Raw genomic sequence first — 22,082 nt, 5'->3', positions numbered from 1 at the left:
AGTGGAGCATCACCAGATATTCAACCACACTCCAGGCCGGTCCCATGCTTAGGATAGCTGGGCGAATAAGGTGGACTTCATGGTTGATTTGTGTGGAGTTTTGTTTTGGTATTTTGTCTTACTGTTTATTGGTCTTGATTTTTTGTTTTTTTATGTTGTTGTTTGAGGAGGGGTAGGAAACAAAAAAAAAAAGCATGAAGTTAGGTGGGAAGAACTTGGGGAGAGGGAACATGATGAAGTTAGGTGGGAAGAACTTGGGGAGGAAACATGATGAAGTTAGGTGGGAAGAACATGGGGAGGAAACATGATGAAGTTAGGTGGGAAGAACTTGGGGGAGAGGGAACATGATGAAGTTAGGTGGGAAGAACTTGGGGAGGAAACATGATGAAGTTAGGTGGGAAGAACTTGGGGAGAGGGAACATGATGAAGTTAGGTGGGAAGAACGTGGGGAGAGGGAACATGATGAAGTTAGGTGGGAAGAACGTGGGGAGAGGGAACATGATGAAGTTAGGTGGGAAGAACTTGGGGAGGAAACATGATCCGAATATAGTATAAGAAGAGCTTTTGTTACTTGTTTTCTTTGATTGAAAAGACTCTTTGACAGTATACTTTGACTATAGTTTCTTCTCCTTCTGCCCCTCCCAGTTCCTTTCCTCCTTTTATCCAGATCCATAACTTTTCTGTCTCTCAGAAAATAGCCATCTAAAGAATAAGAATAAAATACAATAGGGTAAATAAAAAACAAACAAATCAGATATGAGAAAACAATCAAGTAAGAAAAAGAACCAAAGAAAAAGTACAAGAAGTACATAGATGCAGAGACACCCATGTTGGCACACACAGGAATCCCATCAAAACCCTAACCAGAAGCCATAATATAGGCAGAGGATCGGTAAGTGTAAACAACAACAAAAGCCCGACTTAAAATCTCCAGAGTGCTGTTGAGTTCGTTTGTATTTCCCATCTACTGTTGTGTCTGGGGCCTCCCCTTAAGAGTGGTTTTCCCTGTGAGACTCCCTTTGAGAAAACTAAAGTTTTCCTTTACAAGCAGCTATGAGTTGGAGCTAGCTTCTGGGCTAGGTAAGGGGACAGTGTGTCCCCCTCTCCTTTCCGCTTTAGGACCCTATTTGCTGCAGACCCATGTAGGCCCTGTGCACGCTGCCATAGTCTCTGGGACTTCATATGTGTGCCAGCCATGTTGTGTCTAGAAGGTCTTGATGTCTTGATGCCCCATCACCACCTCTGGCTCTTGCACTATTTCTGCCTCCTCTTCCTCAGTTCCTTGAGTTCTGAGGGCAGGGATTTGATAGAGACATCTTATTTAAGACTGAGCGTTCCAAAGACTCTCTCTCAATGCCTGATATCTGGCTGTGGGACTCTGTATTTGTTCCTGTCTGCTGCTGGAGGAAGCTTCTCTGATGATGACTGAGCAGAGCACAGATTTAGGAGGAGCTGGGGAAGGGGAAAGCATAATCAAAGTATATATAAGATATTTAAGTAAAAACAGTGTCTTGTGTTTTGTGAGTAAAGACAAAAGGAGACTAAGTGTTTAGATCACTAGCTGGAGTGCCAAGAAACACATGTATTAGGGAAGCCATGGCTGGTGAGTACTTAGAGTGACCATCCCTGAAGAGGCCATCCAGTTTCTGTGTCTCCTTGACTCCTTACCTTCTGTAGCTCCTGAAGACTACAGCTCTAGCTTCTTCTGGCAGATATCATGTGGCTGCTCTGTAGTTTCTTGGAGGCAACAGCAGAAGCTACTTCAAATTTCTTCTTAGTAAAATAGGTCCTTTGTGTTCTGTATTTCAACTACCCAAGTCTGTTTTTCATGGTTCCTTTCTGTCGTTACTTCCTTTCTTGCACCAGTGAACAAGCATCTATTGTATGAGTGAGAGTTCCTGGAAAGAACATTACCTTCTGCAAGCCTGTTAATTGATGAAGCTTCAGTGATGGTGGGATGAAGCTTCAATGATGGTGGCGAGGTGGGAACACTGCAGGTGCAGAGCCTAATAACAGTTTATCTTGGGTTCTTTTTAGCTCCCTAAACAGCCATCCCTTGTCCTTCTCTGTCTGACCTCACATCCTGTGTCTAGCCGGTGAAACATTTGGAGTTTATTAACTTGACTGACCATTAGCTTTGATCATCCAGAAGGCTAGGAATGCCCTCAGCTGGCATCTGAGCCAAGAGAAGGGCTTTCCCCATTTTGTTGTAAGCCGTCTCTGTGATGGTTCTCTGGTGTATTTGAAAAATGCATTTGTTTGAAGATTTTCTTTCTTCTGTTACTATGAGAACTTCACAAAAATGTTACTGTGTTGAAACATGGAATTTGGAGTAACTTGAATCTGTGACCCCTGGTCATAGCACTCATGGTTAGCTCCAGAATAAGGATCTCTTACTTATTTTGAGGTAAAAGCTGTGTTTTGACAGTAAAGTATTATTCTGTGCTAGGAACTGCATTGACCTCTAGGAGTATAATGGGGAAAAAAAAGCAATGTCTCTGCCTTCACTTGACCAAGTTTCATTGTATTCCAGTTAGGACTAGGAGTAAAATACAAGCACATTGTATTTGTAAAATACAATGGCACATTTGTGTGCCATTGGAGAAGTAAGCCTGGCAGTAGCCGGGGACAGCTCATGAGGGGCCTGTGGACCCTAATGTTGGGGCTTTCTTCCCATTTGCTGAGATCAAATACCCCAATAAAAACAACCTAGGGGAGAAGGGGCTTATTTTAGCTCACTGTCTCAGATACAGTTCATTGTAGAGGGGTCTGCTGAGGGTGGATCTTCCCACCTCAATTTTCCACCTCAGTTAACTTAAAGAAAATACCACCCAAGCTTGTCCCCAGACCAACCTAAGCTAGACTGTCACTCTCTGCACTCTTCCCAGGTGATTCTAGACGTTATCACATCCACCGTATAGCTAGCCATCCCACCTGCCTAGGGACATTAACCTTTACTCTGCATGATAGAAGCATGCGGGTTTACTACAGGAAGGGAGTAAATTATGTTGATTTTATCAATGACTTAAAGATAGTCCAGCACCTAGAGTAAAAGTGACTCCGGTTAGAGCTTTGTAAGCCTTTCCAGGGCTGCTTAGCTGAAACACCAGGCATCTGCTAGAGAATACTTAACAGCAGTACAAGTTACACTGAATTTGCTCATCTAATGCTAAATAGAGGAAGTGTGCTTTAATATATATTATTTACTATTTTGTATTCTTTATTATCACTTTCATTAATAAAAATATGTTCCTGTGTTTGGGGAGGAAGATTTATACTAAAGGAAGCTACTTTAAAGTGATTTTTTGAAAATTAGTTCTTTGGGGGAAAGCTAAAAATGAGAGAAGAGATGTCCAACTCATGCTATACAGATTGATGGTGGGTTATTTGTGAAGTCAAGGCCAAGGGAGCCAGGGTAACAGAAGCACAGTGATGATGAATGGTCGACTATGAGGGCAGGAAACCTGGGCATAGGGATTGAAACAGATTTTTGGTGAGTACAGGGGAAATGCTTGTAGAGAGTGGTTGTGGGGTTGCAAGGACTCCCGGAGGAGATAGAGCAGGGAGGGTGCTTCCTCAGTGAGAGGCCATGGAGTTAGGGTTCCTTGTGAACCCGTTGTTTTTGTCTCCAGCTCATATCATACCGTAACTTTATTTCATTAACATTGTAATGTTTCATGCAGCACAGAATGACTAGTCTGTAACATTAGGCATTTAGTCACATGTAGGTCAGTATGGCTTTAAACATAAAACTCTTTCTTTTTCAGGGATATTATGATAACACACTTTGAGCCTTCCATTTCCTTTGAGGGACTTTGCAGTGAGGTTCGAGATATGTGCTCTTTTGACAATGAACAGCCCTTCACCATGAAGTGGATAGATGAGGAAGGTGAGTGACTGGGCGGGGTGGGGGCTGGGGTGGGATGTCCAGGAAATTCAAGGAAGAAGGAAGGGTAAAGCAGAAGCTTAATGCCGTGCGCATACATTAAGATAGAAGATTTAAATCAAAGCATACCACCTTTGTTTTTTGCCTCTTCAAAATGAAGCAAAGCTAATCCTCCCACCCATGGCTGTTCAGGTGAGTGGTTTATCAGTGTGACATTTTATATAAGAGTTGTCTTGTTCTTGACTGAATTGTACACCAGGTGGAGCGATTGTGTTCACTTAGGGTGATGTCAGAGCCCTACTCACCTAGTGCCATGCACTCATACAGCGGATATGAGCTGTCTGAGGGAGGCAGTTCTCAGCTCATCACAGCTGGGCATGCATCTTTGTCGGTGATCTTATAAGGACCAAGACTTATGATGGGTGGCTTCTTTAGTGAGAAGACGTTGAATTAAGGCTTTTCACAGTCCACTGTTTTTATTCTCAGTTCATTTCATATTGTAATTCCATTAATATTTTAATTTTGGTGTTCATACACATATATAAATGCAGCTTATTAGAGCGACTTACAGGCTATGGACTGGGTAGTCCAGTGACAAAAGAAAGGCCAAGGATCTGGTACTCGTTGAGTCCAGGAAGCTGAGTATCTGGTCCTGGAGTCCTGGAAAGTGCTTAGAGAGCTGCTGGTCTTCAGTCTAGGCAGAATCCTGAAGATTCCAGTACCAAAGAAGGAAGGAATGCCTCAGCAGTCAGGTAGATGAACTTGCTAGCAAGAGCGAAGGCAGGCAAGCCTGCAAAAAGCAAAAGCTCCCTACCTGTATGCTCTTTCATGCTGGCCGCCGCCAGACGGTGTGGTGGCGGCTTCCAGAGTTACAATAGGCCTTCCCACCTCAGATGATGTAATCAAGAAAATCCCACACCGGTTGCTTGGGGCTTTGTTGATTGGCTACATGACAACTGAGATTGACTATCATGTGTGTTATTTTATTTCTCTGTATAGTTTTAAAGTTTATTTTTAACTGAAAGTATATATGATCATAAGGTATGGTATGATGCTTTTTCTTTGTTTTGTGTGTATGTGTGTGTGTTTAATGTATATGGGTGTTTTGCTTATATGTATCTCTATGCACCATATGCATGCAGTGTCAGAGCAGGCTAGAAGAGGGTTTTGGGTCCCATGGAACTGGAGTTACAGTTTTTAGCCACTATGTGGTTACTGAAAATAGAACCCAGGTCCTCCAGGAAATGGGACTGCTCCTGTAACAAACCTGACCTATTTTTTGAAGAATTGTAGAAGACTTCGGGAATTGGAAAAGTTACATTTGAATGCTGTAAGCAGGGTTAAATAGGCCATCCTAGTGGGAGCTCGGAAGGTAGTAGTGCTGAGATCAGTGTGTTGTGTAGGCTCAGCTCGAAGCGCTTCAGAGAAGCAGTATTAACAACTGGGCCAGACTATTCCTGTGGCTGCTTTGGCAAAGAATGTGGCTTCTTTCTTCTGTAGTTCTAAGAGTTTGCCCGAGACTAACTTGAAAAGAAAACTTTTCATGATGACCTAATATCAGCTGTCTTGTGGTTATTAGTAACCGCTCTTGTGCTGGTCTCTAGTGAAAAAGACCAAGTGGAATAAACAAGAGAAATACAAAAAAACTACAGTTTGAAGAGAAAACCGGGAGGCAATGTAATGTTGGGGCCAAGGCTTGTGCTGAAAGAGGGGAGTGGATTAAGACTGCTCTTCTAGAGGTTGTGAGTTCAGATCCCAGCAACCACATGGTGGCTCACAACCATCTGTAATAGGTTCTGATGCCCTCTTCTGGTGTGTCTGAAGACAGCGACAGTGTACTCACATAAAATAAATAAATAAAGCTTAAAAAAAAAAAAGCTACAAGAAAGGAACATTTCTGAGAATATGATTTAACGAGGGGACCAGGCCCAAAGCAGACACCTGAATTTCGCTGTTGTCCCTGTGGCTCTAGTTTTAGAGTAATGAAAATACCTGATGAATGGTTATGAAACCTCCTCCACGGTCAAGTAGAACCACTGAGGGCACCCTGGCAAGGAAGTTAGTTCCTGCATGGAAGCCACAAGATGCCGTTGTGTGAAGTTGTGAAAGCGACTGGGTTGTTAGAGACCCCTCGATGTTAGAAGTGCCAGAGCCATGGGACGCCTGCCAAGGAGATGTGCTCACAGGGAGTGGAACCAGCCTGAGAGTCTCTTGCAGGCAACAAAGCTAGAAGGGCAGACCCATTCAAGACATGCAGTTTGCCCTGCTGTAAAATGGTTCCTCTCTACGCCCTTATAACTCCCTTTCTGAATGATAATATATATTCTATGCCATTGTAATTAGAAACATGCAAATTTGTAGTTTTATTTTCTAGAGGGCTACAGTTAAGAGTTTGACTTGAGTCTCAGAAGAGACTTTCCACCTTTAAACAGTGTTGAGCATGAAAGACTTTGGGGACCTTTGAAGTTGGGCTAAATGCATCTTGCCTTATGATATGGCCATGAACCCAAGGGGGCCAGGGAGTGGAAAGTGGATTTAAATATAATGAACTGTGACTTAATGTTCTGCATCTTGTCAGGTTATTTACACACAGTTGGATCTTTCATATTTAACATTTTTTGAAGCCTAATGCTTATTTGCTTCTTTTTATAGGTAAAAGCAAACAAGAAACAGGGCTATATTGAAAATAAGAAAGCCTACTGGTTAATATCTAGATTTTATTAATTCTTTAATTACCTCAAAATTAACTGCAGTGAGCAAATAGAATGTACTTGTGTTTTTTTTTTTAAAGATTAATTATTATCTGTAAGTACACTGTAGCTGTCTTCCGACACACCAGAAGAGGGCATCAGATCTCATTTTGGATGGTTGTGAGCCACCATGTGGTTGCTGGGATTTGAACTCAGGACCTTCGGAAGAGCAGTCAGTGCTCTTACCTGCTGAGCCATCTCACTAGCCCTGTACTTGTGTTTTATTCTAGACATTTAGAATTTGGTAATACAGTTAGCTTTGAAAAATACCTTTCCTGGTCATTTTTGTTTTATAATGACTTATAGAGAGTGCTTTATGCATCAAACATATGGTCAAAAAAGTCACGTGCATTGCTCAGGCACTCAATCCAAGAAAGCCAAACCAGGTTGGATGTATGCAGTGTCTATACACGAGTAAGTGACTGCGTGACTAACTCACCTTCCTGCTTCCATAGGATTGTACAGAATTGCATACACTCTCACAAACCACTCAGAGCCTAGTCCATTCTGGTAGTTAAGTTCACAGTCCCAAGGTGACCATCTAATCCTGTGTCTTGCCCATCTATGGCTTAGGTTCTGTGATGGCCTCTCTGCTAGTTCTGAAGACCCGTGAAATGGTGACAGAATAGTCAACTAGAGACAGGAGCAGTGTAGCAGCTACTCCTAGTCACACAGAAGGGAAGGTGCTGGTTCTGAACTATAGTGGTTTATGCTGTCATTCCCTCAGGAGAGCTCATTGCTACTCTCAGGGTGGTTCCTGTGACTCAAACATTGTTGCTCTGATTCATCCTTCTCTCTTCCTAGGTAAGGTTTTGTAGTTCAGCAATTTGCCTAGATCCTGTCCCACAATTGTTGAAAGTAATAGAGGTCTTCCTTTTGAACATTGTAGATCACCTATATATCGAGTTTAACTGTTCCATTGGATAAAAGCCATGCTGACATCAATCTCTTCTAGACAAGGTTTACCTGTGTCTGAGGTTTGGAGGCTAGAGAGATGGCTCATCAGTTGAGGGCACTAGCTACCATTACAGAGGACCCAGGTTTTTAATTCCCAGCACCTTCATGACATCTCACAACTATTTGTAACTCCAGTTCCAGGGGATCTGACACTTTCACATATACACATTCAAGGAGGCAACACACCAATGCATATAAAAATAAAAATAAAAATAAATTATTTTACAAAAAAGAAAATCCATTTGCTACTTTGAACCTCCTGCCCAGTCTTCTGATCTTTGTATTTGTAGCCACTGATTCTGTAGATGTGTTTTCTGTTTGATATATTGCCTTCAGTGAGTGTTACCACACTTGCTCACTCATTTTGTCCATTGTCCAAGCCATTTTCTGTCCTCTGGCCTTCACAAGCAGTCCGTGACTGCCATCTTCTGCCTGTCACCAGATGGCAAAGGCCACGGAAGTCTTTCTCCTCTTGTGCCAGTTCTAGTCTGGTTTTCTGTTTCTGTGCATCCTGCCTTATAACTTAGTGATCCGAAAACTCACTTTCACAGCTCTGTGCCTTATCAGAGCTGACGTTATAAATGTCCACAGATGATAAAAGGGAGTGGAGAAAAGAACAAACTCTGTTTTCTTTGAGACAGTGTAGATAGGAAATGATTTCACAGTTCTCTCTCAAGTAGTAAGCTGAGTTCTGTGCACAGTGTACTTGAAGATTAGTCAGAGCCAGTGGCATCTAGCATGCAGGAATGTTTCATATAACCGCAGGAATGAGCACCAGAGTAGCAGAGGGGAGGATCCAGTTCAAGCCCCAACTTTGCTCTAAGTGACTTGTTCATTAAGGAATGCACTTCTTGATTTCCAGGGATAACGCTGCACTTTGGCTGGTTAGCTGAGAGAGGTGTGTCCTTCTCCCCTTCTGTGTATGTAACTAAGGAGTAGCTGGAGCTGGTGTCCAGCCGTAAGTAGGACATCCTTCCCACCAAAGGCTCAGAACAAGCCAGAGGAGGGGCGCAAAAGATGTGAGATGCAGGAAGGAGAGAAGTGCTGTGGAATGCTACCTCTGGGCTATGTCATGGCCTTTGCTGCCGTGGACTCAGTGCAGCTGTGATTACAGACACAAGGTTGAGTCAGTGAGATCAGTCATCATCCCAGCAGAGAGGACTGGTGGGTATTAACAAAGAAAGAAGCTGAAGGGGAGAAGGGCCGTGGGGTGCTTCGGAGGAACGTGGAGTTGGAGTACACATCATCTGGATGCATTGTTTATATCTGTGCAGTTGTCAAAGAGTAAAAGATGCTTTGTTTAGAGAAAGAAGAAACAAAAAGAAGAGGGTGGAGAGGTGGAGAGGTGGGTGAGCAGTGAAGAGCAGCACTTGCTGCTCATTTCTGCGAAGGACCTAGGTTCAAGTCCCAGCACTCACAAGGTAGTTCACAACTATCTGGACTAGTTCCAGGGGACCTGATGCCTTCTGACCTGCCATAGGCACACACATAGTGCACAGACATACATGCAAGCAAAATATTTATCAAATAAATCTAAAAAAAAAATTTAGTAGCTCAAGCTGGACTCTCCTTAGTCCAGAGTACTTTAGTGGTTTCTTTCTTAGGACTTAATTGACCAAGGTTGTAATGTGAAAGAAAATCTGTGACAGTCACTGCCTGTGTTAGGGTCCAAAAATCACCAAAGAATGAAGACCCAGACTCAAATAGAATGCAAAAGCAAAGAGCCTTTGTTCCGCAGAATTTCCTGCCTGCAGGGATCTCCTCCTTCTGGAGTAGAGACTCGTAATGGGCTCACAGGCCCAGCTTTTATTGTCAAGGGAATTCCAGGGAGGGGTGTGTGCCCTTTTACCTTGATTGATTGGGTCTGTCCATAGGGTTCTGACTGATTCTACAACTGGCTAGGGCTCTGGACACTCTTCAGAGTGGTTACTTACTCTAGCTACCTAGTCTTGCTTCAGGCCAGATGACAAGGTGTCCTCAGATTGGCTGCCTGTGGCTGTGGTTGGCTGACCACAGGTTCCTGGATCCCGGTTCTCATTTCTGGAAAACACAAACTTAGGCCTAGTCTCCCAAACTGCCAGTTTGCAGCCTGTCATGGAGTCAGCCTGGCTCTGACTCAGTCCTCTTGTTGTGATCATAAAAAGAGAAAGAGCTATAAAATATGTTCTTGCAGGGCTTGAGGGAAGGGAGTGCCTCAGCAAGCCCATGCCAAGGCATCCCTTTCCTCTGAGAGACCAGCCACAAGATGGTATAGTATAGAATAGAGTTTATTTCGGGCATGGGGAGGGGAGTTAAGAGAGTAGTAGAGGGGGAGGAGCATGCCTGGCTGCTGCCTCATCTCTGTGGGGGTGGAGTCCAGGCAGAATGCCAACACCTCTCACCTGGACACCCTCCCCATCCATAGTGTGGCAGTGGAACTGCTTCAACTCCCTCTTTAAAGAAACTAGCAGCCAGGCTAATGCTTGCAATGCCAGCACTTGGTAGACTGAGGCAGGAGGAGTGTGTGTATCAGGCCAGCCCAGGCTATAGAATGAGTTCCAGAGCAGCCTGGGTAAGTTACTGAGATCCTACCCCCAAAGAGAACAAACCAGGGGTGGGGCTGGCTCTATGCGCTCAGTGGTAGAGATATGCCGGGCCTGGTCCTGGGCTCCATCCACAATACTGAAGACAAGGAAAGGAGAGCTGAAAATGTGTTCTTAAGCATACCCATGTGAGTGAGCCATGCCTGTCTGAAAGTGGTTAGAGTAGGTTTGCCCCCCTCCTTCCCCCTCCCCCCGTCTGTCTCTCTCTCTCTTTCCCTCTCTCTCTCCTTCCTCTCTCTCTCTATGTGTGTATATGTGTGCACACACATCTGTTATTAGGAATAGAATGGTTTTATATGTAGCACATTGTGTCTGTGTGTGTCTGCGTCCCGTGTGTCCTTCTGTGTAACTAGCAGTGGGTGTGACGTCATCTACAGAGGAAAGGGCGTCTAGGGCAGTGTCTAAGCGGCTCTCCGTGTGCATGCCCCATCAGTTACTAGCTGTAGAATTTGCTTACTGTTACCGCCTTCAGAGGGTTTGAAGACGGAGCTTTACTTTTTGTGTTTTAGGAGACCCGTGTACAGTGTCTTCTCAGTTGGAGTTAGAAGAGGCCTTCAGGCTGTATGAGCTGAACAAGGATTCTGAACTCTTGATCCATGGTAAGAGCCATCACTTGACTCCCAAAGCTCTACTGTAAGCGTAACTCTTTTTAAACAGTCTAGGTGTCGTTTCCTGTGTGTGCCCTCCTCCCTATACAATTGTCCTTCAGGTTCTTTTTCCTGTAGTAGAGCGGGTGAGACGATTATGCTTTCTGTAGTCCAGGAATGTATATCTTTATGTCGTCTTTTAGGATAGCCCAGTCTCATCTCCCGTTGTTTCACAACTCAGACACTCCTGCACGGCTTTACTAGTCCATTTGGGTTGAGGGCAGTAGCCACCCTTTTCTAGTGTAAATTTTTAAAACGTTGAGAGAAAAAGATCAGTTATGCAGGCAGGTAGGACCTGCCTATCATCCTACAGCTTGGGAGGCAGAGGCAGGAGGAGCCAAGATGTTCCACGGCAGCCTGAGCTACAGGGTGAGACGATGTGTGAAACAAACGGAAGCTGAGATTTATCTCAGCTGTAGAGTTCTTGCATGGCACGGTGCTGGGACTGATCGCCTACTTCTGTTCTGGGTACTCTTCCTCCATTGTGGTCCCTGATTCACCACCGAGTGTGTTAGTTAACAGGATGCTCTTCATTATGAAATGGTTTGTTTGGTGTGTTGATAAATTTCCAGCCTGGAATATATGCTTATATTGGGGGTTGGTACTATTCCTGGTATTAATTCACTCTCTAATTGAATGCACATCTTTTAAAAACTCTGATTTTTGTCCTTTAATTCTTTGTTGTACAAAAGTTCTCTACAATGAGGTTTCTTTAAGGACCAGAAATTTAAAATGTGATTATTTACAGAGGATTAGAATTAGTAATTCAAGCTTCTAATGTGTTACCTATAGATACATTTATTTTCACAGAAACTTACTTTATATAGACTTCATAAAAAACAAGAGCCTTTAGTAGACTAATATTGGCCATATGATAAAATTCTGCCTCCAGTGTCTCAGGGCACTTGAGATTTGTGTTAATTTTAATTTCGTATAGTTTGTATTCTGTGAATATGCTGTTAATTGATTTCAGTTATTTTCTTTCAGTGTTTCCGTGTGTACCAGAGCGTCCTGGAATGCCCTGCCCAGGGGAAGACAGTGAGTGTTCTAGCTCTCCAAATACTTGAAGAGCTACTCACAGTGGGCAAACAAGAACCTTTGGTTTTATTTTATTTATTTATTTATTTATTTATTTATTTATTTATTTATTGTTTTTTTGAGACAGGGTTTTTCTGTGTAGCCCTGGCTGTCCTGGGCTGGCCTTGAACTCAAAAATCTGCCTGCCTCTGCCTCCCAAAAGTGCAGGGATTAAAGGTGTGTGTCACCACTGCCTGGCTTGTTTTATTTTTTGAGACAAGGTTTCTGGCTGTCCTGGAACTCTCTTTCTAAGAGCAGGCTGGCCTCTAACTCTCAGATCTGCCTGCCTCTGCCTCCTGCAGGCTGGGATTAAACGTGTGCTTCCACACCTGGCTAAGAAACTGAACTTTTAGTTTGTTTGGCTTATTCTATTTCTCTCTAATTTAGAATATATTACAAGTGCATGTGACTTCATGTTCTTAATTGTTGGATGTTTTCAAATCTGTGGGAATTTTGGAACATCCCTGGGAAAAAGGACCTGCATACCACTTGTCCAGAGCTAACCGTGCTTCCTTAGCACTTTCTGCCTGCCTCTGTGTGCACATGTACATGTATTCTAGCTCCCGACTCACTCAGCACACACTCAGTCACTGTTTGCTTATGCTTGCTGTATCATGTGAGCATAATTGACTTACAGCCCACTCCTAGGCACCTTTGTAGATGCCACATTGTTAGGAATTGTTATGGAATCTCATTTTCATTGTGGTTTCATTACATAGCCACGACTTCAGAAGGAAAAGTAGCAAATGCTTTGCTTTGAATTACATGAAATTTCCAAGTGTAAATTCTTTTAAATTATTTATTTTATGTATATGAGTACCCTGTTGCTGTCTTCAGACACACCAGAAGAGGGCATCAGATCCCATTACAGATGGTTGTGAACCACCATGTGGTTGCTGGGAATTGAACACAGGAAGAGCAGTTAGTGCTCTTAATGGCTGAGCCATCTCTCCAGCCCCACAGTGTAAATTTTTAATTCTGCTGGTTCTAGTGAAAGGAGAGTAAAAGCCATGCTAGCTGTCTTTACAGAGCTGCTAGGACAGTGGCTGTCTTCTGTGCCTAGAGCCAGAAGTTTGAAAGGTGACCGAGTCGCATATCCTGTCTAGAGTTCCGTGTCCATCCCAGTCCAGTTTAGGTTATGGCATCCTTCCCAGGTAAAATGCAGTCCTAGGCTTCCACTATACTGCACACGCTTTTTACCTGTTAAAACTTAGTGGTGGAGGCCCAGCACCACCTGTTCCCCAGTCAAATAAATATTAAACTAGAGTATAGAGGAAAATTGATAACTATGACTGTGGCCTCTTGGTCATTTAAATTCTTAGACCCCAGTAAAATATTTAAATGTGGGGTATATAAGCTAGTTCATAAAGGTGTGTGGTAAGCCAAAATGGGCTGGCTGTTGGTAGGAAGTGTTGGTTTTTGCAAAAGCGTGTTTAGTGTTAGCAGTTTTGCACAAGACTTCTAGTGTTCAAGGCTTTATTCCCCAACTCTGCAATGAGAAAAAAGATTTCTAAGAGCACTGTAGCTGGGACTTTGTACTTTAACTTGAAGTAGTGAACTCAGTGCTTCATCTGCTTTAACATAGTTTAGAAATGTTCCCTACTATTCACTACCACTGAGGAAAGTGACCAGTACATAGTAACAGTGTCTACAATGTCTAGTAGACAGTCCATGTCATAGTGCTGGGTAGCCAGGTTACAAATGGCGTTTAGGAATGAGACATGGCTCAGAGGTTCAGAGCCCTTGTTGCTCTTCCAGAGGACCTGTGTGGTGGCTCACAGCTGTTGTAGTTCCAGGGGATCCAACTTCCCCTCCTTGCCTCCAGAGTCCTGGGCATGCACACGGTATACTTACATCCAGACAAGCACTAATCACATTAAAAAATAAACAGGAATAATAACATTCATATAAACCTTAAGAGGGGGCTAGACCTATGACTAAGAGGTAGAATGCTCATGTAACTAACACGTGTGAGGCCTTGAGTTCAATACCTACCAGAAATGAATCAAAGAGGATAAAAGTTTGTTGTAGATGAAGTTATGTGAAATACTACTTACAAATAACTCACATGAAGTAAAATGTACCTCACTACTTGTAATTATCTGTAGTGGGTGCTCACATTCTGACATTTGTATGCCTCTTTGATGTAATACCATAAGAAAAATATATTTCATTATTTGTATTTTAAGATTACTTGTATTTAAAATACAAGTAATTTAAATTATTTTAATGATTTGTATTTAAAGTAAGATATATTTTATTTTCATTGTGTGTGCATGTGTGCACAGATCCGTGCCTGAGAACTTGAGACCATCAGATCCCTAATCTCCCTCCTCTGCGTGCCATAACTGGAATTACAGACAGTTGTGAACTGCTTTTGACTAAGTGCTAGGAACCGAACTCGGGTCCTCTGCCTGAGGAGCGCTTAACAGCAGAGATAGCTCTCTAGTCCCTCTTCCCTTTAAAGATAGCTCTGTATTATTTTTGCCAAAAGTATTTAGCACTGACTCTGATCACCAAGAGACAAACAAACCTGGATGTGGGAACAAGTACACTGCTTAAAGTATGAAGAAGACAAAGAGAGCAAGAGCTTTGATTATGTGGAAACCAGCCTACCAGACAGACAGACAGACAAGAGACCACGGGCAGAGCCTGACTACGACTTGCTCCTGATTAGAAAATGGCAGCTTTGAAAGGCACTTTTGGAACAGCTAAATTTTGTACATGAGCTTTATATTGAGTGATACTAAAGTTAATTTTCTTATTTATTTATTTATTTTATGTATGTGAGTACGCTGTAGCTGAACAGATGGTTGTGAGCCACCATGTGGTTGCTGGGATTTGAACTCAGGACCTTTGGAAGAGCAGTCAATGCTCTTGCCTGCTGAGCCATGTCCCCGCCCCCCATAAAGTTAATTTTCTGAGGTATAAAGTTAATTTTCTGTTATTGTGGATGGCTAGCGTGGATGCCCTGAGATCTTACTTTAAAATAATGCTGAGAGGAAAGGGGCTTTCGTTGGCCTTTGTTGGCATTGTTTGTTGAGAAGTTGGACAGACAGAAGAGCAGTAGCTGCAGTGTGTGGTGGAGAGTGCAAGCCGGCCTTCCCTCCTTCAGCTTGTCTGTGAGGTTCCTTCCGCTTTTCTAAACATCTTCAAGGAAAAGCAGTACTACTCACTGCAGTGTGGGACCCTGGTGCTTGCTCTCAGTACTACTCACTGCAGTGTGGGACCCTGGTGCTTGCTCTCAGTACTACTCACTGCAGTGTGGTGCCCTGGTGCTTGCTCTCAGTACTACTCACTGCGGTGTGGTGCCCTGGTGCTTGCTCTCAGTACTACTCACTGCAGTGTGGTGCACTGGTGCTTGCTCTCAGCCAGTCCTTCAGCAAATCCAGTTTCCACTTTCAGTTTCTAGTGTGTGTTTCTACATTTTTTTTTCCAGCAATAAGTATGGAAAACTCAAATTTAATTAAGTGGCTGTTATTGAAACTTGCTCTTTTTAAACTTTCAATCTCTCTTCAGAGTCCATTTACCGCAGAGGGGCCCGCCGGTGGAGAAAGCTATATTGTGCAAATGGCCACACTTTTCAAGCCAAACGTTTCAACAGGGTAAACTTACTTTATTGGATTCTAATAATTTTGAGACGCCTATTTTTATTTTTATTTTCCTTTCTATGAGAGAAAGATAGTTTGTTATTAAGTCTTGATAGTCCTTTTAGCAGAAGTAAGCACTAAGGCCTTGCGTCCCGGTGCTGTGGTGCTGTGGCCCCTTGTGTCCTGGTACTGTGACAGCCCCTCCAATTTTCACAGCACTTCTTCTCGGTGCTCAGCACTGTGCTTCACTCTGCTGCACTCACAGCCTTCCCTCTAAAAATGTCTCAGGTTTCTTAAAAATGTCAGGACCTTTTAAATTCGATGAATGAGTGTCGTTAGTCTTAGGTTAAACTCCTAATGTCTGCTCCTTATTGTCAAATGAGTCTGAAAAAAAATGTAGGTTTTTAGAATTACAAGAAAATTATGTTTAAATACATTGAAAACTGACAGAACTTACCACGGTTTATTGTGTAAACCCTTTAATCTCACTGTTTAGAAAACAGCGGCAGTGGCACAGACTTGGCCAGGCTCTTACTATGTGTCAGTCAGTGTCCTGAAGTTGAATCTCATAGAAGTTTCAGCCAGAAAGTGCAAAGCTGGGAGCTTTGAGAGCAAGCAGTGTGCCCATAGCCTGTGTTTAGAGCCACCCCCACCCCAGCCCTTTTCTGCCCCAGGCTCTTACTATGTTGCTGCAGTTGGCCTGATACTTAGTGTACAGCTGGGGTTAGCCTAGAACTCATGGCACTCCCTCTCCTGAGTACCTCAGTACTGGGAGTGCCTGCCTTAACTTCCTTGATAACCATGCAGTTATGGATTTCATTTCTACAATTAACATCATGTCCTAAATTCATCGGTGTCAACACAAATGAACACCTGGGGTCCCCAACTCTTACTACCAGAGCCCTGGCATCACTGAGCTTTGGACACCAAACTCTCTAGGAGAGCGGGGCTTTGGCTGGCTCTCTGCACAATCTGCAAGGCTGCATGCTTTGTTAGCCACTTTTTTCTGTGTTCATTACTGGTACATTTTGTGAAGATGAGAATTTCTTGAGTTTGACATTAGAAAGCAGCATGGTTGTATATTCACTGTTTTTTGATTTTTGGTTTTTTTTTTTGTTGTTTTTTTGTTTTTTTGTTTTGAAACTCACAGTCTTATTTGTTTTTCACTGCTCTGTAATAGCCTTTGAAGAAAAATTATGCATGAGGAAATTTTGTTTTGTTTGGTTTTTGCCATAGGCTGACAACTGATGTCATGATGCGAGGATTTAAATTGAGAAGAGAAGCCATTTATTTTTAAACATCTTAAGTTAATTTGTTTGGCTTTTTTGAGACACAGTCTCACTCTATAGCTTTGACTGGCCTGGCATTCACTGTGTTGACCAGGCTGGCCTTGAACTCTGTATGTATGCCTCTGCTTCATGAATGCTGGGATTAAAGGCATAATGAGTAAACTGTTGGGAAATAACGGGGAGACAGGTTATGAAACCCTGGCGGGCCTGGAACTCCCAGTGATCCACCTTCCTCTGTCTCTTGAGTGCTGGGATTGAAGGTGAGGGCCAGCACGCCTGGCTGTGGTAAAGTAATCTTGAATTTACTCTTTGCAGCGCGCCCACTGTGCCATCTGCACAGACAGAATCTGGGGGCTTGGACGACAAGGATACAAGTGCATCAACTGCAAACTGCTGGTTCATAAGAAGTGCCACAAGCTGGTCACAATTGAGTGTGGGCGGCATTCTTTGCCACCGGTAAGGCATGGGGTTCTGTTTGTTCTATGTGTGTATAGTGTGCTTCATTTAACAAGGTTGGAACAGGAAGGTATTGTAGGACTACACCTCAAAAAATACAGTCTGTAGGAGTCCTTTACATTCCACTCAAGAAAGCCATGGAAGTCTTAAAACTGTTTATAGCCTTATCATCTTAGCATAATAGTATATGTCTCGGCCATACATTGTTTATTCTGTTCTTGTGATTGAACATTTAGATGGTTTTCTAGGTTTTCCTATAAAGAAAATCATAGTGAACTTCTGGCAAATAAATCTTAGTTTCCCTAAAGGTCCAGTAGTGGAGTTACTAGGTTAAAAGATACACACTTTTAGAAAAATCAGGATGTATTTTATATTGTCCAGTAGAATGATCATCCCGTGTTTATTCATAGAACCTGTTCTCTGACCCTTTCTGCTGTGCTAAGCACCATGACTAACAGCTGCTTGGGAAGGAGAGGACTTGCTTGGTTGTGCTAACAGGTGACGGTCTGTCAGTGAGGGAAGTCAGGCAGGAGCTCGTGTAAGAACTCAGAAGCCGTGGAGCAGTGCTGTTTACTGTCTCCTCTCACATGCATGCTCAGCTACCTTTCTTAGACAGCCAGGCCCTCTTAGCCAGGATAGTACCGTTCACAGTGGGCTGTATCAGTCAGCAGTCAAGAACCCCACGGTGATGTCCACTCTGATGGAGACAGTTCTTCATCAGAAGTTCCATCTCACCAGGTGTCAAGGTGACAGCCAGCCTATTTGTGAAAATAGGTCGTTATTATGGGTGGCTCATTTCTGTGAGGATTATTTGGCTGATTTGTTCAAGTTTTAAGAATGAATTTGTAGTGGGGAGGGGAGTTCCAGGTTTTAGGGAAAAAAACAAATACTAAAAATTGTAAGCATAATTTACCCAATTTTTGTTTGTTCTGGTTATTAACTGTCAACCAACACAAAGTAGAACTACCTGGGAAGTCCTAGTGAGGAATTGTGTAGAGTGTATTTTTGGGAGGTGAGATTGTTTTGCTCGGTAATCGAGGTTGCGTGACCTTCCCAGGCAGCATCCACGTAGGAGTGGGTCTGGGTGCATGAGTAGAGAAGGCTGCAGGCCTGCCTGCGTCCGTTCCTCTTATGCTTTTCACTGGGACTGTCATGTCACTAGCTGCTTAGTGCCTTCCGTGACTCTCCTCAATGGTGGGCGCAGCCTGGAATTCATTGTTACCCTTCTCAGCTGGGCAAGCCTTGTCCCCTAAGATGCTGGCAGGGATTTAGTTGAGTCCATGTCCCAGAGGTATTTGTTCTCATTTTCTGGCCCATTGATATTTTTGAGAATATACAGGAAAATAGGAAACCTACAAAGTATTGTGTATAGATTTAAGAGGTTTATAGAATCTTAAAGCTAACCTCTGGATCATAGCAAGAATTCCTGTTCTAAAACCTTCCTGCCAGAGATTTTAAAAATGCAGCTCAGCTGTGCAGTGGTGGCGCACACCTTTGACCCCAGCACTTGGGAGGCAGAGGCAGGCAGATTTCTGAGTTCAGACCAGCCTGGTCTACAGAGTGAGTTCCAGGACAGCCAGGGCTACACAGAGAAACCCTGTCTCTAAAAACAAAAAACAAAACAGAATGCAGCTCAGAGAGAAAAAAGGTAATTTAGGAGGGGAATCCCAGTAGATAGCTCAGTTTTATTTTCAGTTGACCTGAAGTCACTGTGGTTTTCTCTTTTTCTGTAAAAGTGCAGTATTACATCATTCATAGGAGTATTGTATAGCTTTGTAAGTTAAGTATTATAATGTGAATGTCATTCATGTCATGTAGAGTTTTTCACATTTAAGTCGTAATGTGATACCTATTATTGAAATACTGTCATTTCTGGATTTATAGAGGTTTGGGGAACTTAAAAAAAAAATCTTCTAAGTTACTGTCTTTGGAAATGTTTGTAGGAACCCATGATGCCAATGGACCAGTCATCCATGCATCCAGACCACACACAGACAGGTGAGTGAGAGTAGCCAACAGGCTCTGTGGGTGCTTACTTAAAGTGCCGTTGCTCATAGTAGGGCTGGCTCACTTGCTTCTATCTGTCCTTCTTTCCTTCCTTCTTCCCTCCCTCCCTCTTTCCCCCCTACCCACCCTCCCTCTTCCCTCCCCCCTTCTTTCTTTCTTTGGTTTTTTTGAGACAGAGTTTCTCTGTGTAGCCCTGGCTGTCCTAGAACTCACTCTGTAGACCAGGCTGGCTTCAGAGAACCACCTGCCTCTGCCTCCCAAGTGATGGGATTAATGGTGTGTGCTGCTTCCACCTGGCTCATTCTTTCTTTTTTGAATTAGCATACAGAGTATTAGATTTCTTTATAGAATTCTCAGATAAAACTGGTTGCTTCTCCTTTCCTGTTTTCTCATACATTTCCCTATCCTAAACCCTTCTGCCCCTAGGAACCTCCTCTCCACTGTTGTGTGATAACTTTTTTTAAGTCTAAGTTTAAAAGCATAATGTACCTAAGGATATTTTGTGGTGGTAAAATTTGTCATAATTTTTAATATATGTGTGTTTGTGTGTATGTGTGTGTGTGTGTGTATTTGAAAAACCAACTGTATAAACTAACAAGTGGCCTTCCCAGTTTAAATAAATTCTTTTGAGAATCCTTTAACTTCAGCAAGCCTAGTTTCTTTTTCACAATGAGGAAGCACGAAGGTGTTTGGAGCCATGCTGACTGTTGTGGGAATGTGGAGATACAATATAGCGACTGACTGTGTGAGACGAGTGGAGTGCTAAACAGGAACAAAATCTTAAACATGTACTTGGGAAACTTGGAAGCTAAAACAACCTTTCTAAAAGGGCAGAGTGTTCCATTGGTCATAGAACGAGGTCGAAGAGTCTGAGCTGAGGGCCTTGCTACTGCCCAGCCCCAGCCTTGAGGAGTCGAGGCCGGCCTTGTCAGTCCTCCATCCCTGATAGTCAGGCGCTTTTCAAGTGGAGACAAGAGCTGAAGACCACAGGCCTGCCATCATCTTGGGGTGTGAGAACATTAAGTGGGACTGCAGTCACATGCACAGAACAAGTTATTGATAAGGAGGAGCTGTGTTGGCTGCCGAGTGGGCACCCTTCTGTGCCCTTGGGGCCGGGAGGGTGTTTCCCTGGCTGTCCTGGAACTCAGATCTGCCTGCCTCTGCTTCTCCAAGTACTGGGACGAAAGATGTGACCCACCACTGCCTGGGCCACAACTCTTAATATATAATTTAGGACAAATATTAAACTTTAATTAAATTTACTCATAGGTAAAGACTAAGAAAAACCAGCAAAAGAAAAATTTTAAGTAAAATTCATCATTGATTGTTTTTCTTTTTTAATATTTGGGTTTGAATTTTCAGTAATTCCATATAATCCTTCAAGTCATGAGAGTTTGGACCAAGTTGGTGAAGAAAAGGAGGTAAGATAATTTGTCTTATTATAATGTACAATGTCTTAGCTTTTTAGAAAGACAAATCTTTAAGAATATAACTCTTAGACCTGCTTAGATATTAGATCATAATAGTAAAGTTTAAGGAATGTATTTAATGATTTTAGAGTTTTATTTTTACTTAACTTTTTAATTGAATAATTTTAATTATGAAATAATTTGAAAATTTATTTTCACTTTAAGATACCATAAACAAAATTTACAACATATATGAGATAGCATTTAGTAATTAAAACATTATAGATTCTTCCATTTTGTGGACTGATTGCTTACTTTAAGTATAAATGATTAAATGTCTTCATTAGTATCTGAAACATTGTGTATGATGTACAGGAGTGAGGTGGGCCTGCTACTCTGTACTTGTGGAGGTCAAAAGACAGTTTTGTGGAGTAGCTGCTCTCTGTCCGACTGTGAATGACTCCTAGGATCCACATCAGGTTGCGAGGCCTGTGTTCCAGACACTTCTTATTCCACCTGTGTACCAGACACTTCTTATTCCACCTGCTCCAAGGCCACTTGCCTTTTTTTTTCTTTCCTCTTAGGCAGTTTGTTGGGTTTTAATATGAATTTTTATGTGTATCTATGTAAGAAAATGCCATATATGTGCAGGCCGTTGTGTATGCCAGAAGTAGGATGCATCAGATCAATGAGAGCAGTCATTGCAGGCTGCCGCGAGTTGCCTGTGTGGGTGCCGAGCTCGAATCCTCTCTAAGAGCAGTGTGTTCTTAACTGCTGAGCTGCTTCTCCAGCCCGAGTCTACTTATTTCTAAGACAGAAGTTAATGAAAACAGTAGCCAGTTTAGAAAGACTTTTGGTGAAGAAGTCATGTCTTACCTGTTGGCATGGAGGCAACCTTTTTAGCATTTCTAGTTGTGCATTTAGTGTTTCTAGCTCTGCTTTTCGAATGTATGTATTTCTGGCCATGGAAGATTTATTCCTTACCTTTTTCTTTTCTCTTTCTAATGTTTGGTAGGTATGCTATTTTGGACTTCTTGTTTACCTTCCAACTTTCATTATGGAAATTATGGACAGAATATTGTAGCAAAGTAATATATGCACTGCCCAGTTAAATTCATTATGAACACATAGTGGTTAGTCTTGTCCACCCACTTGCTTTACTCCAGCATAATTTTGAAGTAAATCTGTTGATCCCAAAATTTTAATATAGCATCTTAGACTCTCTTTCTAATTTAGCCAATTACTTTTTGTTTGTTTCCTTCTGGTTTTGGGGGTGGGGGTCAAGTTCTTATGTAGCCCAGGCTGGCCTGGAACTCCCTGCATAGCTGAGGATGGCTCAGTCTCCTGATCCTCGTCACTCCACCTCCCAGATGTGGGGGTCACAGATTTGCAGCACCCTGCTCAGCCAGCTGCACACTTATGTCCATTCTGC

General features: G+C 42.7%; 1 protein-coding gene across 2 annotated transcripts in view; it reads left to right on the top strand.

Annotated features, from left to right (window-relative positions):
• The window catches only part of Prkci (protein kinase C iota), a 57,621-nt gene that overhangs the window by 17,908 nt on the left and 17,631 nt on the right, over positions 1-22,082 (top strand). For both annotated transcript variants that reach the window (XM_031376494.1, XM_031376495.1), the window contains exons 2-8: positions 3,768-3,889; positions 10,685-10,774; positions 11,810-11,860; positions 15,419-15,504; positions 17,094-17,234; positions 19,178-19,232; positions 20,604-20,662. In XM_031376494.1, coding sequence (XP_031232354.1) covers positions 3,768-3,889; positions 10,685-10,774; positions 11,810-11,860; positions 15,419-15,504; positions 17,094-17,234; positions 19,178-19,232; positions 20,604-20,662 — 604 coding nt within the window. The remainder of the gene's footprint in view (positions 1-3,767; positions 3,890-10,684; positions 10,775-11,809; positions 11,861-15,418; positions 15,505-17,093; positions 17,235-19,177; positions 19,233-20,603; positions 20,663-22,082) is intronic.

Source organism: Mastomys coucha, unplaced genomic scaffold (assembly GCF_008632895.1).
Source record: "Mastomys coucha isolate ucsf_1 unplaced genomic scaffold, UCSF_Mcou_1 pScaffold17, whole genome shotgun sequence".
Lineage (NCBI taxonomy): Eukaryota > Metazoa > Chordata > Mammalia > Rodentia > Muridae > Mastomys > Mastomys coucha.
The sequence above is the reverse complement of the archived record's forward strand: the minus strand, read 5'-3'. Positions and strand labels throughout refer to the sequence as shown.